The sequence below is a fragment of the Centruroides vittatus genome, unplaced genomic scaffold (assembly GCF_030686945.1).
Source record: "Centruroides vittatus isolate TY-2023 unplaced genomic scaffold, ASM3068694v2 contig_371, whole genome shotgun sequence".
Classification (NCBI taxonomy): Eukaryota; Metazoa; Arthropoda; class Arachnida; order Scorpiones; family Buthidae; genus Centruroides; species Centruroides vittatus.
The window spans coordinates 2,462,927-2,481,826 of NW_027122194.1; the positions used below are offsets into that span (position 1 = coordinate 2,462,927).

General features: G+C 33.2%; 1 protein-coding gene across 1 annotated transcript in view; it reads right to left on the bottom strand.

Moving 5' to 3' along the window:
• The window catches only part of Nt5b (5' nucleotidase B), a 38,303-nt gene extending 31,131 nt beyond the window's left edge, over positions 1–7,172 (bottom strand). The window contains exon 1 of the mRNA XM_067270471.1: positions 7,049–7,172. Within this exon, the coding sequence (XP_067126572.1) occupies positions 7,049–7,124 (76 nt within the window). The 5' untranslated portion in view covers positions 7,125–7,172. The remainder of the gene's footprint in view (positions 1–7,048) is intronic.
• Positions 7,173–18,900: the final 11,728 nt, after the last annotated feature.

The window sequence follows — 18,900 nt, forward strand, 5'->3', positions numbered from 1 at the left end:
CCTACATTTAAAATTGGCGGACCGAACAAAACTATAGAAGTAGACGAAACAGTCATATGCAAACGCAAATATGAAAAAGGACGTAAATTGAAAAGCACCAAATGGGTTGTTGGCGGAATATGTAGAGAAGACAAGAACTGCTTTATTTGTCAAATGAATGATCGATCAGAAGTCACTTTAAATTGGATTACATCTAAATTTGTAAATTCTGGGAGTACAGTTCTGACCGATGAGTGGAAAGGATATACCAACATAGACGACCTGCATGGAATCGAAAGTGAACACAGGACTGTTAACCATTCAGAAAACTTTGTCAATCCAATAACTGGCGATCACGCACGAAGTATTGAAAGACTGTGGAGTTAATTAAAAAATAAAAAAACTTACCAAAACATTATACTGAAGATCTTTCCGACTCTTACATGTATGCATTTATGTACAAGAAGTTTTTAAATTGGCCATCCAAAAAACCTGCCGAAAGATTTTATATATTAAAACATTTAAGAAAGATATTTCCTGGATCTGGAAGAAATCCCGAATGGAAAGAACCTGAGACTGTTCCTGCCGCTCCTGTTTCTACTAATAAGAAAAAAGTAACAGGCAAGAAATGCGATGTTGCGGAGAAAAGCGATAAAAACAGTAAGAAAAACGACAAGTCAAACAATCGACTTTTGCAGAAAACAAGCGTCGGAAAAAGGGAAAAATGTTAATATAAGTAAATAATTATTATTTTGAAAAAACACATTTATTTAAATATCAAAAATTTTAAATTGGGTTTTAGTAACTAATATTCCGCGAAGCCTAATTTGCATAAATATTTGCCACCGCGACTCGTAATCAAGATGGCGACCGGAAGAGCCGCCATTTTGTATACCTAGGCTCACATTAACCATTTTGTGGCACAGTTTTTGATTTCATTTAAAACAATTAATTTAGCACTTACATAATGGTTAATTTTCTGTTATGGATGCCTTAAATATGTTTTTATATAAAATGTCTCATAGATTTTTCAGACAACTTACAGAAAATTATTACATAAATTGTCATAAAAATTGCCAAATAAATTTATATGTATCATAAGATACAATTTGTGTAATTTGTCTTTCAAATATTATAATAACTAATAAAAAATAAGTAATAATAATAAAAATATAGTTAGATAAAAATTCTACTTGAAAGAATAAAAAGTTAAAAATACAAACAGAAAATATTCACAATAAATCTACATATTGAAAGAAAAAAATGTTTAAGAAAGGATTTTTTAACCATACAATAAAATTTAAAATTTAGATTTTGCAAAATTCATATGAATTATGTGTGTCAAATTTCCTCATATTTTTATAACAAAAATAAATAATTATGAAGTCTTTTAAACCAGCCAATTTTATTTAAAATAAACTGATTTAAAGGCAGTTGAAAGTATTAAAGTCATTTTTAAAATAAAACTGCTAATTTAAAAAGTTTATTTATTTTCATTATGCTATAACCAGTTGTTTTTCTTCAAGTTTATCCTCATATTTATTCTAGAAATGTTATTTGAATGGAATTTCTGTATTGGAACAAATTAATTCATTTGCAAAAAGCACATTGTTCTATATACAGTTGAACCTGTTTATCTGAAATATCTTTATCTCAAAAACCTCTTTATCCTCAAAATGTATTTTTCTCCTTGCATTTTCAGCCTAAATTCAATACATTTTCCATGTTTAACTAAAACCTCTATCTCAAATTACAGACTGAACTATCTATTACAATTCAAAGCTCAATGACTACATTTTGATAGCATAAATTGTAGTTGAGAAACACCTCTTGCAATACAATACATAGTTCAATTAATGCTGCTTTTCTCTGATTGGCTACAAGTTTGACTTGCATCGTATTGGTTAAAGAAAGTCAGGCATTGGGAACTATTGACAAACTATTTCTATTAAGGTATGTCAAAAATGTTTTATTTATACCTAATACAGGTTGTACTGTACATTACTTGCTATTGCATTAATAAAATACCATATCTCCAGTCAAATCTATTACTGTTTACTGTGGAGGAACCTCTATTTCTCAAAACCTGTCATCTCTAATTTTTTCTTGTTCCCTTGAGATTCAAGACAGACAGGTCCAACTGTGTAATGATTAATATTCAGAAGATTTTAATAGATCATTAATTACAATGATTATTTTTAAGTTGTAAATCTATAATAAACAAAAAAAATGATTTCATTTTCCTCAATATACCACTGAATTAATTCTATCCTACAAGTACCTACTACATGAAATGCAGGGCCTCTCAGAGGTCAAGAGATGCTCAGACAACTTACCTACTTGATGCTCTCAATACACTTTTCATATTGACTATAAATATTTGCAAATTTTAATTTAATTTAGAAATTAAAATATTTAAACAAGTAAACCATAGCTTAGGAAAAGATATGCACCAATATATAAAGTTATGCATATGCCTGAGCAGAAATTAACCACTACCATTTTACAAAATACAAACACTGTAAAAATGAAACTAAAAGACAAATTGTGTCCTGTCTCATTTCAATAAAGGACAAGGACAGTTTAGCTAAAATAAAAAGACTGTCCTTTATTTTAAAGGATGTCTGGCAACCTTGCCCTAGATCAAATAACCCTACTAGTCTCCTCCTATGATAGGGCCTGATGAAATAAAATATAGGGTCATAATAAAATTCAAAATGTTTGCATATTATGCTAAAATCTATACTAGAAGTTACTTCTAAATTTATAGATTTACATAATTAGAACTCACTTGTGCCTGTGACCAGTGTGAAATTAATTAATTCAAGTTAACGAACGTTTTCTGGACGCCTTCCGTGTCCTTCTTCAGGTTAAATTTACTTCTAGAAGTTAGAAAGACTAAACTAATTTATTTAATACTTTCCAGGAAATATTTTTTCTCATCCTCAGAATCTCAAATCCAAAAATAGAACATTTTTTAACAGTTTAAAACTCTGGAATTTAAACTCAATCTTTAAAAATTAAATTCAATGCTGAAAGAAAAACAAAATTCTATGAAATATTTTTTGGTTAAGAGATTCTAGAAATGAGAAAAATCCTCCTCCTTAAAAGTACTAAATAAGGGTAAGAAGTTTATTTTTTTAACTCTTGGAAAGAAGCTTAAAAAAATTGACCGGATTTGTAGACCGGATTATTGTAATATATATTTTTTCTTAAATATTTACATTTAATTAAATAATTATTATTATTTATTATAATAAATAAGAAGTTTAATGATATCATGTTAATTAATTATCTTTGACATTTCCATCATTTCTTCATAAATCTTAACTCCAATGAAAAAAAAATCTGAAGTTTATAAAATAATCTTTTGTTATAAAAAAATGGGTCTATTGATAAACATTTTTTATAGAGTATATCATCATATTTCAGAATTTTTTTTCAATCTATCAAAACTGTTTTGTTCTGAGAACTTAACTACAATTGTCTTGACTGTTTAGTAACAAAACAACAAATACAGTCATATAACAATGCACTATTACTTGGTAAAAGTGCCAAAATGTTGTTGTATCAGGAGTGGATAACCTTTAGGTCATTTAAAGGACACAGTTGGATAAACAAAATTTTTACTTGAACATTATACTATATTCTAAGTTGTGTTTAAAGAGATATCATGTATAAAATTATCATTAAAACCATGTAAAATTTTTAAAAAGATAAGGTTTAATTTTCTATAAACACTTTTAATAGAAACTATTATCTTAAGAGAAAATCTAAGTAAAAGTAAACTATTTGCTAACTTTTACAAAAATTACTAAAAATACAGTTTTGTAAGTAATATGCAAGTTTATTTTTGGTACAAGAAAAATTAAAATATGTAGAAATTTGTATTAAAAACAATTTTTAATGAAATTATTAGTAATCATATTGTTGTTTTCTAAAGTATTATAATTACACATTAAATAAAATTTGATATTTTTATATCAATAATACATTAATAATTATGTATTACATTGCATATAAAAATTAATACACAGTAATTTATAAAAGTCATACTAAGTAAAATATAGCTTACAGTTTTAACTAATTAACTGAAAAAATATAAAACCAGAAATAGAAAATTTAAACATAAAACTACTACTAGTTTTATATTTAAATTTTAATTACACATTTAATTTATAATGTTATAACATATTTAATTGAAATAAAAGATTTTTTAATGGTATAATTTAAAAATACTTGCCATCAGGAGCAGAAAAGGATCTTTCTCTGCAAGTGTTTAATACAGACTCTTTGTTTGCAACAGAAATGTGCTCATCCATGTTTAACAGCTATTACTTACTGTAAGATTTCTTTAACTCTTTCTCAACTTACATTCTCTAATGGAACTGTATAATCAAAACTATGACCTCTTTGATATGATAACAGCAATTAAGAGATAAGATTTAGAACAGGAGCAAGTTGTTGTTCGTGATATTTTGTTAATATAATCTACGATATTTATCAAATATGGATTATTAAATATGTCTATATAACTAATATATTCTAATATATATATTATATATATTAGAATTTAAAAGTATTTGCAATACTGTCTATTGGCATTATCAGAACAAGATTTAGGGTAAAAAATGCAGTATTTGCAATTTATTTTTCATAATAAACTATCTCCTTAAGAATATTTTGCATAAAAAATAAAATAACAATAATTTTATTTTTATAATTGAAATTTATGATTTGTTAAATTTGTTTAATTATAAAACTGATATTTTAGGAATATTTATCATATAAATCATGTTATTCTATCTGCAGTATATCAGTTTTTTCAGGGACATATTCTATTCACTTGTAAAGCTGCTCTCACACAGATAAAAAGGCAAAAATCAATTATATTAATTTTTAATGTATATTAGATTTTTCCAAATGAAATTTTAATAATTATATAATTAAAAATATAGATATTATTATTCAAATATAATATTTTATATATTTTAAACATATTTCCAGAAATAGATAAAAAATAACACTTTTTTGTAGCTATTAACTTATTTACTTTCAATTTTTGATCATATTAAAACAAAATTCTATTGATTATCATAATCAATACAAAATAACAAAGCCTCCTGGATAATATTCTGTAGCATTTTATACACATAAAGCTAGCTTCATACAGCATTTACTGATTTTAAATTACGTCAAAATAAATCTAATTAAAAAGAACATTATTATAATCGACTTTTATGACATTGAAATTACTGTTGTAACTTTATATACACACTTTTTCTTATAACTCAAACTACAAATATCCAGATATATATTATCTGGTAGTTACTAGGGATCAGTTTATTGATTCTGTTAATATATTATTACCAGAATGGTTTATGTTATTTACTAAGAAGCTGATTTTTTTATTTCTAATTATTTTTACATTTTGATCTGAAGAAAGCAAGTCAGCAATCTATAAATAAAACTGTATCAGTATTATATGTTACCATATATAAAGTTACTATGTAAATATATTATATAAGACTATCATAATATATAGTTTGAAGTATAATGTTAAAATCCAGATTAAAAAAAAAATTATATTAAAATTTCCTTCAAGTATTTAAAAATGAAAAAAATGACTATATTTTATTAGTTAATGTAATACACTTATAAATTTATCACTTAAATTATTATGCAACCAAAGTAATATTATCTCGAGAATAATGTCGTTTTTGAAAGTAATCAGTTATCATAAATATATATATTCTTATTCATTTCTGATAAATTTCTTAGATAGGTCAAGATAAATGTTGGTATGTTATCAGATGTATATATTAATTTATTCAATACTGATAAAATTTTTTATAAAGATAAGTATTAAATTATTTAAACTATAATTTTTAATTCTAAATCATTTCTATCTATCTGCAGTATACACTTTCCAATTAATGATTATAATAAATTGATTAGTTTGTATTTAATTTGAGACATTAAGATGTAAAATTCACAGCAGTAACCAAATAATTATTATATATACCTATATATATATATCAGGAGTGGGCAAGCAAGAGCTCAGTGGGAGCCAAAATGTAGGTTTTGCAAAATGCATGGGAGCCGCAGTTCTGTACTGTCGTGGCGGATAGTATTGTAAGGTGCGCGATTTTATTATATAATATAAATATAATATAAAACAAATATTGAATTTTTTTAATAAACATATTTTCACAAAATTATAAAAATAAAATTGTAAAAATGATAATAAAAAACAGAAATTAACACTTTCAGCAAGAGCAGCATATAACTCAAAAAGAGCCACATTTGCCCATGCCTGATATATATGTTTAAAACTTCCAAATTTCTGGAAAAATTAATCATTTGAGAAAATTTTAATTTACACATAAATTTTCTTAGCATAAGAACATTTTAGACCATAAATAAATTGTAAAACTTATGTTCTTAAAATCTAAAATAAAAAATTCTAAAGTTTCAGAAAATATTCTTTGACATTAAAAAAGTTATATTCGCTTCGTCATTATTAAACTTTATCTCATTAACCTGGAATATTTTAAGCATTTTTTGACATCCTCAGCTCAATTTTTTTTAACATTATATAGATACAGATAGAAGACAAAAATATTAATAAAAAAAAAAAACAGTGAGATGAGGCCCATTAGAAGGTGAGACCTCCAGGTATGTTCATACATTAATGCAATCCTATTAACATTCTTAATCTTCAATTTACTCTGAAAATATAAATATGATTTCTATTCTGTAATTATATTAGGAAAAAGATCTCAACATAAAACTGTTTTTTATTTTTTAAATAACAAAAAATAACTTGAGCTTTATTAGATACTTGGATGAAATTTCATACATACATACTATGAGAGATAAACTGAAAATTCAAAAATTTTCTAATATTAAATTTGGGTTAAAAAAGCAAAAAACAGAATTTTTTTAATGAAAACAAAATCTAAAAATAGTGATTCATGTAAAGACTGAATAGAACTGATGAATGATTATTTGAGAAACATATGTTGAATTAGTTACAATTTATAATAAAATTAAACCACAAACCGACCTATTTCGTTCTGGATTCCTTTAAAGTGACGTTTCTTTCCACCATTTCTGATAATCAGCTGATTGCAGTAAACCATTCACCGAATGGATGACATCACTCTAAAAGCTTGAGAAAAATGTTAATTTCTTACACTCATTACAAACTTATCTGTAGTAAATAGAAAATTAATCCGTTTCATTTATTCAAAAATTGATTAATGAATGAATTTAAATACAATGATATTAAATGCATTTTTCTCATTTTAAATAGATTGTTATGTATTTAATCGCATTTCTATGCTTTAGTAATGGCTTCCGCAATCTTTATTACCAGATTATTATTATTATTATTATTATTATTATCATTATTTTCGACATTTAAAAATTATTATTATTATTATTTCCCTATCTTCCCTCTGTGTTATCTTATATTAAAAAATTTTGTTATTGCTTTAGCTATGAGTAATTTTCTAATTAACTTTATTACTTTAAATTTCGCTTGTTCAAAATGAACTGTAATATACAGCATTTATTCTTTATTGTAAATAGGTATTACTTAATAAATTAAGCAATTGCATAGGGTAATATCCTGTATTTTCGAAAAATTCACACAAAATTTGCAATCAATATAAAATAAATAAAATTTACATCATAAATGATTCATGGATCTTGAATCTACCAATAAACTTATTCGGGGATTGACAGAATTCCGGGAATTTTCGCGTACGACATTTGCAATAATACAGTCATTGTATAAATATATCATGTAAAATAAAAAAAAATGATGATGATAAGTAATTAAATAAAGTATGTATTTTATCAGAGAAATCATATTAACGAAACATCGAGAGGAATTCTTTGTTTCGAATACAGTTCACAATGTTTTTCAACAGCCGTTCGTGGTCATGGTCATATGCATCGTAAGCAATTTGCGGCTCGAGATTTAGTTTTACACTCTGTGATAATTATAATAATTACACTAACTTACAGGCTAATGTTTTAGTAATCTGTAAATGATGAAACATACCTTGAGAAATGTTAGCTCAGTGGCATTATCTTCGTTGGATTGGAGAAAGGCGGCACTTCCGATTATCGATTGAGCTTGTGAATGTATCGATTTGAAAATTTAAACGTTCAGAGAATATGAATTTTGTAATCTGTTCTCCTGTATTAAAATAAAAGAAACACTTTCATAATTTTTTTACACATCATTGAGTTATTATGCCATTTATTTAACCATGATGTATAGACTATTGTAAATCATTTAAAAATCAATTCAATGATTAACTCATTATATAATTATTTGTTTAGCATTGTCATCTTAACTTTCATATAATTATAAATACATATATTTCTATTTATAGTGATGATAATTCTGGAATAACATTAATATATCAAGGCAATTAAAGTTATATATATCATGCTTTAATTCTAAATCAAAGCAAGTAAACTTAAAAATTATTTAGTTTTATGATATTATACTTTGCATGATTTATCATTAGTAAAAAAATTAATTACTTAATGTTTCCAGTTAATAATTCTTATTTATATGGAAATTTTATGAAAATTTTCCACTGTTTTAAAATTTACGTAAGAAACGTACGGCTTATATGATGTAACACATACGTTACATAAAATCTATACTTAAGACATATGTCCTAAGTAAGCTTTTACAATAGAAAAATTGTATATAATTACTATTAATATTGAAAAATATGCAATCTCATGTTACTCTGATTAAAATACGTGAAACATTCTGATTATGATTGATTAAAATTGTTAATTTCGCAATTAATATCAATAAACTGCTGTCAAGTGACAATAAAAAGTCTAATAATGTCTTCGTTACATTGAATAGAATTTAAATTAGGTAATCTTGGAGTGAAGACAAGAATTATTAGATCACTTATTTAAATAATTATATTTACAATGAAACCTCTCTTAAAGGACACAGTAAATTCCCTTGTATGGAGTTTGCAGTCAAATCGATTCAAAAACTGCCTTTTCCGACGCGTTCTTAAAATCGATTCGACTGTATATTTTTATTAAGACACTAAAACTTTTGTTGGCTAACTTGTCCATTGTAGAAGTTTGCTTAGTTAGTTGTGTTAACATCACTCCGTAGAAAGCACTTGCACCTCACGACCGTGATTAGCAGAAACATTTTTCAATGCACTAAGATGTATCACATCGATGCAACTGATCGAAAACAGCTCTATAAATGGACAGTTCATTTAGTCCCATATTGTCATATATGGCATTGTGACCTGCGTTTATCTCATTTCTTTATTCACATTCTCGTGGGCCCATTATTGGTCGAGTGGATAAAACCCAGTGGCGTAGCGATCATAACTGGCGTCCAGGGCACGACACTTTATTGCGCCCCTCCCCTCCTGAAACACACAGTTTGTCTTAGAGACCATTTGAGCGCCCCTCTGCGAGTGGCGCCCGGTGCATGATAGACCCCCTTGCACCCCCCTCTCTACGCCACTGATAAAACCACTAAACATTGATAGCGAATTCGTCCCTTCTCAGGCTTGCTACGTACAGTTTACCAGGTTTTCTTCAAGTGTTTCGGGAGTCAGTCCATGCTTGGAAAATCGTCCACTTGTTGCATTTCCTTATTCCATCAATCCAATCCAATCCATATTCCCGTGTCGCTTATGATGAATTACAATTTTTCTGAATAGTCAGTAAGCGATAGAAATAATTGCATTTATCGTTCAAACATATCCTAAGTAAGACAGACGTTTCTATAAGCTTATGGATCTAATCTGAATTGATTGCCAAACAACCCGTTCAGCTTTGTCAGAGTTTTGAACGATGCTTGAAAAGCTGACAAAGCAATTCAATAACTTCCATTTCACGAATTTCAAGTACTTGCAGGTAAGTTCTGCCATCAGCAATTCAGGATTATTTTTTTAAAGGATCTTTTCAATCATACTTATCTTTGGTTCAGACAAGCCCGTAATGTGGACGGTCAGGTAATAAAAGACTGGGCTCGACATATCCGGACCAACCACCTCCGAAAAATTTCTGGGATCGAATCCGTACGCAGGGCCGGATAAGGGCATTTGGTGCCGGTGCCCAGGGCCCCCACAAAACTATGTTTAAACATTTTTTTTTTACTATATACTTAACTTTACACCAGTGAAACTTATATACATGCAATAGTTAACTTGTAGAAAAAAAATTTTACATAAGCATTTTCAATTAAATTAAAATACATATATTTTATTGTGTAAAACTAATTGTTTACAATAACCTTATTTTAAATGAAATTTACAACTTCCTAACGTCGCAATTTTTAAAATACTTGAAATATCGCGCGATTATTTATACACGTTCGCGCAAGTTTATAAATTTTCTAAATCATCAAATTTGCCTACTGTTAAAGGGGGCCCCACCTTATTTGTGCCCGTGGGCCTCTGATTGTTAAATCCGGCCCTGTCCGTACGGGTTTTTCGATCTGTATAGATTCGATCCCAGGTTCCCAGAGCAGTAAGCTGCTACCTTGATCGTTCGGCAGTCTCTATATAAGAAAATGTTTTGGTCCTACAATGACCAAATGTTTGTGGCAATGCAGTACTTGGGCGATCTACCTAGGAGGGACGCCTTTCGGGAGGTCTTTTTAAGGGTAACTGGCCCCTATTCAAGCGTTACAGGTGTAAGATTTGGACTGGTGTAGACTGGGCTCAAACATCCCACTTCACTGACACCAGTGTAAGATTCGCCGACTTTAAAGGGGGATACAATTAACTCCGCGTCAGGATGAGCTTAAGGGAACCCGTGTATGTGGGCGGTTGCGAAGGAGGCAAATGATGACAAGTGTTTACATGCGGAAAACCGTTTATTTGGACGAATTCATGCTTACATCGGTTTGATTGTTCCAAATCTCAGCGATCTTCAGTAACGAGAGAGTTCGGCTGGTTGATCTATCCAGTCCCGGGCGGACGAGAAGGGCTGTTAGACGATGAGACGAGCGGTGCTACACTTAGATGTTCAGGGCGACGACACTACACGCACTGTCTTAATCCACAAGAGGCATGTCCGTCATTCCGAAAAAACTCCTTTTTGACCTTGAAGTCCCAGTTTTTATACGTTTTTCTCGCGTACAATCCACCTTGCGGATTGGTCCCTCGTCCCTTTCCTCGCTTCCCGATTGGTCTCCCCTTTGTTTTCAAGCGGAAAACGAGACCATGTCGGGCCGCGGGAAAGGTCCGATTCGAGGTGTCTATTTGACACCCTTTGTCGACTATGCTCCAAGATTGTTGATTGTCCACAACACCTGCACTCATAATTTAATCCGTTGTTTGCAATTGATGTCATTTTGGAATTCTAACGATCACGCGATATTTTCTATCTCTCCAATTTTTCCCCTTTTCTGAAATTGTTTTTCCTTAGTTCAAATTTTTCCTTTGAATACTTGTGTCAAACTTATACCTCTTTATGAGTGCGTGTGTCAGAGTTCTACCTTTGGATTGAACATTAACAGGTCGTTTAACACGCGTTGACGTCATCCCGAGACTCGTTGTTAACATTTTTCATTACGTTGTTTTGATCATGAGTTTTTTTTCTCTCTCTCTCTCTCTTATATAATTTATCGTTATTTTTTTCACAACAGAATTCTGCATTTTTGCGATTTCGGACCTCATCTGGGTCCTTACACAGGCGTGGAGAAAATCTGGAAAACTCCACGTGGCCAGTCCCGTCCTGGCGAAGCGCGAATCCACGACCGAACTCTCAGTGTTTCTTCTTCTTCTTCTTTTATCCCTAGCTGGCATTTGGTCGCGGGTGTCCGCGCAACCAGTATGCTGCTGTGGGTGCCGCAGGAAGTCGAGCTTTATCCACAATGCCCCTCCAATGCCCCCGATCCATGGCCGCCGCTTTTGCCTGGTTCAAATCAAGCCGTTGGTTCTTGAGGTCCTCCTCAACGTGTTTGGTCCACGTTTTCTTAGGTGCGGAGTGTTGGATTTTCCACAGAGTAGGTCGCTGACGGAAGAGCAATTGGTGGGGAATTCGGTTAATATCCATTCGGCACACATGGCCAAACCATCTCAGCCGTCGCTGTTGAATTTGTGTCTTAACAGATGGCTGTTGTTGGCATCTGGCCCGTACGGCATTGTTGGTGATACGATCCCAAAGGGAGATACCAAGAATCTGTCTCAAGCATTTCAGTTGAAAGGTCTCAAGTTTGTCCAAGTCTGTCTTTAAGCAGGGTCCAAGTTTCTGACCCATAGAGAAGGATCGGTATGACTAGTGTACGGAACAGGCGGATCTTGGTCATCAAAGAGATGTTATTCTTTTTCCATACACCCCATTTAAGTGAGGCAAATGCATGGGCTGCCTGTCCAATACGGGCATGAGTTTCTTTTGACGATGCCACTTTCTTTTCCTGGATCAGTGACCCAAGGTATTTGAACTCTTGTACCTGCTCGATTTGGACTCCATAAAGGTAAACAGTTGCCCGCGATCCATCCGTTGTAAGCACTTTGGTTTTGTCCACATTTATTTTAAGGCCATATGACTGAGCGGTAGTAGCTATATCATAAAGCGTGTCTGTGGCCACTGCATCGTTGTCAGCGAAGACGGCACTGTCGTCGGCAAACATTAGATCAGTTAGAAAGTGGCCATCCCCAAACTGGACCCCACGTTTCCCATCAAATGTCTTCCTCATAATTGAATCCACCACAATATTAAACAATAGTGGAGAGATTACGTCTCCCTGGCGAACCCCTGTCTGGATGATAAACTCCTCAGACAGTTCCCCCCGGATTCGCAGCTGACTGGTGGAATCTTTGTAGGCTTCCTTAAGTAGTGTGATAACTTTTTGTGGGACATGCTCATTCTCAAGTGCTCTCCATAGCGCTGGCCTGTGCACACAGTCGAATGCAGATTTAAAATCGATGAACAGGACAATAGTCCGTTTGCCGCATCTGGTCCTTTCCTCAATAAGCTGACGCAGGGCAAAGATTTGATCGCAGCAACCACGACCAGGACGAAACCCTGCCTGTTCTTCTCGACTGGTTTCTTCACGGTGTTTTTGTTTTTTGTTCACTCTCAGTGTTTAGGGAACGGAACCGCTTGGCCATTGGTGGACCTAATGAAACAATAATACATTTAATATATTTATCCCCAAGAATTTTTCGGGAATGGTCTGTCCGGACATGTCGGGCCCCACTCCTCACCACCTGGCCGCCCCATTATGAGCCTGACCAAAGCCATACTAAACTTCAGCGGCGTGCCGTCATTGGAAGCGATGGAAGCGCCGCTTCCCTTGTATTTTCTAAAATATAAATTTTCATATTTTAACGTACTTTGAATTAATTAAAATTAATATTTTATTATAACTGCATTATCTATCTTATTACAAATTTCTATACTACATGTGAAAAAAAAAAAAAAAAGATTGCTATTGTATATTCGAATGTCAGTGGCGGAATGGAAGCGCTTACGAGACAGCTTTCACGGCCAGACTAACTGAATGGTGTGAAGCAGCCAGAGGGCATTGGCGCATGCGCTTTACAGAGCACCAACCTCAGCCGGTTTAGCTGGTGGAAGCTACACACGTGTAAAGGTTGGTTCACATCTACAGACACAGTACGTGGCAGACACGTAACAGCACAGACATAAAAATATTATTACATACATTTTCAATGGGCATATTTACATATACCGCGCATGAGCGGATCGTGTCCGCACAGACACGGGCCCTCACCGGCCAGCATTGTCTGCGAGACTGTTTTGTCTGTGCCGGCCCGTGTCTGTACAACTCTGTGGGAGTCGGCGCGGTTAGTATGAACGCCATCGTCGACACGCACAGACAGTGCTTGGTTAAAATGATGAATAAAGAGAAATTAATTGAATTAGTTCGGGAATATACATTTCTTTATGATTACACTTCCTAGTGTAAAACTATTGTCTCTGCCGTGTATGCCACGTACGGTGACCAGGGCCGGATTTACATAGGGACATTTGGGGCCGGTGCCCAGGACCCCCACAAAACTATGTTTAAACATAATTTTTCCCCTATTACTGCGACAGCCTAGTGTGGCTTAATCATGAAGGCCACATACAAAGAAAACCAAACCCGGAAAAAACCTATGAGACATCGGAAAATTTCGGGAAAAAATTTTACATAGGTATTTTTCAATTAAATTAAAATAATTAGTTTTACACAATAAAATATATGTATGTTTACAATAACCTTATTTTTAAATGAAATTTACGACTTCCTAGTTGAAATCTAGTTGAAAGTACAGTATTTTGTGTAAATTTTCTAAATCATCAAATTTGCCTACTCTTAAAAGGGGGACCCCCACCGAATTTGTGCCCAGGGCCCCTGGATTGGTAAATCCGGCCCTGACGGTGTCTGTAGATGTGAACCAACCTTAATGCTTCCAACGATTCTATCTCTTAGCCACTGGCAGGGAGCTATCTGACTAAGTGAATTGTTTAAGATTTAAAAAGTAAAGAGTATTCAATGTTATTTTTATGTACGTTTCTTTGCAAAGTTATATTTAATTATAATTTTCTTTTAATTATACTGTAATTATATTGACAGATTTTCAGACGAAATCTTTAGAATTTTTATCACTTTTAGATGTTAATAATTTTAATATTATGAACAGCAATTTTTCTAAGCGTGTTTTAATTCTATAAATTAAGTAAATTTTATGGGAAATTTTTTGATTTATCTAAATTACGTAGCGAATCGCAATATTTTATATTCGTATCCGGACTATATTGACAAGTAACTCTTGGACATAAAAAGTATCATAATTAATGACGATCCGAGCAAAGACGTACTAAAAGAGTTATATGATTTAATGTCATTAATTTTTATGATACCATCTATCAGTGCCTCTGTTGAGCGCAGTTTTTCGACCACGAAGCAAATTCATACATTGGCCAGGAACACTTGGTCGGAGGAAGATTGTGGTCGCTAGCGTTGCTTTCGATGGAAAAGAGTTTTGAAATACGTTGATGGAATCGACGACCAGCGACTTTTATGACAAAGTAATTAACGACTTTGCGGAAAAAATCGCCGAATAGAGTTAGTTTATAAAAAATTAATAAAACAAGTTTTTCTATCATTGTTTGCATCGTATCAATTTGTATTATGTAGGTATTATTTGTATTTTAGAACTAAAATACATAAATTGTTTATTTTTGTCATTTCCAGTATTTGTTTAAAACTTTTATGGAAATGTGAGGTTCCGGACAGGTCTGACCCGTCACGAAAGACGCGAAAAAACGGTTAATTTAGAGAAAAATTTATTAGTTTAAAAAAACACCACTCGGGACCAACCACTCGGGAAGCGTGATTCAGGGAGAACGTCCAATTGAAATGGATGAAAGAAAGAACGGAGATTGATATACTCTCCGACAATCGAGGACACCTGGCACTCGGTTAACGTTCCGAATAACCAAAACGCCGTGTGTAAATGCGCAAAAAAAAAAAAAAAAAATTCTCGTCTATTGTGCCAACTTGTAACCCGTGCCACTTTGGACTTAGACCGTGTCCCCGACTCTAACGACGAAGTCTCCCCGTGCCTTACAGACTTGTCGACGCCACTGTCCCGGGGCCACCTTCGATCGACCATCGAAGAACCACATCGACGCCCAAGACGTCCGAACAGTTGATTGTCCTAAAGCAAACTATTTCGTACATAGTGAATGTTTATTTATGTTACAATAAACGGTTTTTGTCAGAAACTTGTTGTCTTTGTCTCTTTCGCCACCACGCACGTACTGTACGAATGGACCCTAGACCATTACTGACCCGCAATTAACCGATTGCCCCTGGAAGTCGGCTTTTTACAGAAACAGCTTCCCTATCATCACATGTCACAGCACGCCACTGCTAAACTTGATAAAAGAGGCCCTCTTAATGCCCACAGGAAAGAAAGATTTTTAAAAATATAGATCCACTATTTACAAAATAATCATTTCCATTGTAATTTGCTTTTTTTTATTTGTATACGGCAACGCGACACGTAGATCTGCCGAGGAAGGACTTTTTTTAAACTCTTTCTGCCCTGTGGGCCCGAATGGGTTCTGCCAAGCCCACAATGGAGCGGTTGGGTGGTGAGGTACTGGGCCGACATATCTGGTCGGACCATTCTGATACATTATTTACGTCGGCCGCATGGCCGAGCGGTCAAGGTGTGCAATCTATCACTTTGGGGATCCAGGTTCAAATCCGGACGGGACACAATTACGTCGTGTATGATTATGGGAATGTACCCACCAGTGATTGAGTGAATAAAACCATTGAACACTGGCGATTGGTCGTAGGTTTAGCGCCTCGCCGACAGATTGGCCAAGTGGACTTTTGGACTCTTTCGGGTTTTCTTCACGTTTGTAACATCTAAATTGGGACCAGTTTCGCGTAGAAAGTCCACCCTCGGACGGCCGACGGATTTGATTATGTTAAGGTGACCAACTTTTTTGTAATGAAAAGGAGGACACATAAATTGAAGGAAAAAATATTGTAAATAAAAGAAACATTTTATTCATTGCAATAATAATACACTATAATAATCTCTACTGCATGCGCAGTGGCGTAGCTAGCATGGGTGACACCCGGGACGGATATCGTGGTGTCACCCCAAGTCATACCGTGGGTGTTACCCTTCTTAACTGTTTTATAAAACAGTATCGGATTATTGAATTGTAATATGCCCGCACTCGAGCAAACTTGAACGCTTTATCGAATAAGCGATATCATCACATAGGTTTATATTGACTAGCGTGAATCCGTTGACCTTTTTTTTTTTTAGTCATGGGTTGTTGGGTCGGTCGAACTTTCCATGACTTAATGTTAAAGCGCGTTGTCAAGGTATATTTCGCGACTTATTTTTTCACAGTCGGGTGTCGAGGGAGGACAGAACTTACAAAAGGAGGACTGTCCTCCCTAAAGGAGGACGGTTGGTCACCTTAATTATGTTCATAGTGCTAAACAATCTTTCTACGTCTGCATTTGAATTCGGCAATATTAAGGCTAATAGCAAATGCTGCAACATCCCTACAAAGATTAGCATCAGTGGAGGCATCTTTGTAATTTAATACTTCTGACCAGAAGTCTTCAGTATTAGTAGTGTTTGTCCATTTAAACAAATGGATATTATTATTGCCTATTTTGAAACCGTGTCTTCTTTTATTTATTTTTTGTGTCACATCTAGGTGCATTGATAGACACTGGGCATTTTGGCATCATTCTTTATTCTGTAATATCTTGTGGGCCGATAGGCGTTTCGGGCATTTGCCCCTCTTTGTCGGCTTTACTTTTAAGATATCTTGTAAACCATTTGTCTAAATGAAGAGTGGAAACCACTTAAAGATTTCAGAATATAAAAATTCCAGATTTCTTGGCAGGCATTCAGCACAAGTATGAGATATTGCTAATTGTAGTGACAAACACATCTGGATAGAAGTAATGAAGGAACTTCCTCTTTTAAACTTTTGAAGACTCCATTATATACTCTTACCATTACACCAGCATTGTCTGTTCCTATAGCCAACAGATTTTTAATGTTTAATTTTTTTTTCTCTAATTCAGTTTTCAACGCATCTACAGTACTATCTGCATCACATTTTTCTAAATATATAATACTAAGATATGTATGAACCACGTTTAATTGCTATTGACTGCAATATAAAATGATAATTCCTAAGAGCTTATCCTCTGCATATATAAAGGAGGATGTTAGTTTGTTTGTTTGCTATACACTCCTAGGCCGTTCGTCCAATTGCTATAAAACTCGGTAGTTACGTTCAAATACTTCTAATTTAGATCATGCCGTAATCCCACCCCAAATTATCGATTGCACTTCTATAAATCAATTACTTTTTATTTAGTCGATTTTCTGAGTTACACATAGCGCTATCTGTTGGCAAAAAGTTAACAAAATAATTAACTAAGTATAATTTTGACAAAAAAGGATATGATTTTAAAAAATATACATTACATTCACCGAATTACTGCGACAATGATGTAGCGCGAAATAGATGCGCAATTACGCCACTTTTGCGACAGGATTTGCCTGCACGTGGCATTTGCCTGCGTGGAGTGTAGTAGTGTTCTGGCCCTGTACATCATACTTTTCCTGTTAGCAATACAGTCGTGCCGATTATGTATCTAACTCCGTTCAGGGGAAAATTTTTGTGTTGAAATAACGCGACTTGCGGTACAAATCGGAAGTTCAACACGGATCACTTTTCAAATATTACTACTAGACCAGTATTAATTAGTAGTCATTAACTATCCTCTCTTCCGGTAGGAGGTCAACAACTACTTTTGGTCGAATTACTTCAACCCTCTTCTGCAACAGTCCCTTCTTTCTTTCATCGGACCAGCAGTATGTTGGCATTCGAATATAAGGTTACCAGCCAGCACAAAAAATGATTTAATTTAAGTGGTTTTTGAGGGTGTCGAGTTTCAATATTTGGTCTGTATTTTTGAGAAATTTGATTGGTTGGCAGATTACCATTTGGTATTCGGCTGAGAATGGCACAATTTCTTAAGAAAAAACATTAGGAAAAAATATGATATCTTAATAAGTTTAAAATATATTTTCAATTGGTGTCTACTTACTTGGCCAATGAAATTCGGCCATTTTGTACCATCCGAGTATCGCGATAAACGTGACATTTGTAGGCTGAAATAACCAAACTCTTTATATGATTTTCATTTTAATGTTTGATATATTATAGTATTTGCTTTATATAAAACTCTTTATATCCGGGATCGAATCCGGACGGGTCAAATAATCTCCAGGAATTTTTCGGGCGGTGGTCCTCATAAGGTAACTCTTTCCCCTGTCCCGCCACAAGGCACTACAGGGTTGTAGAGACTGCCTTAATCATGAG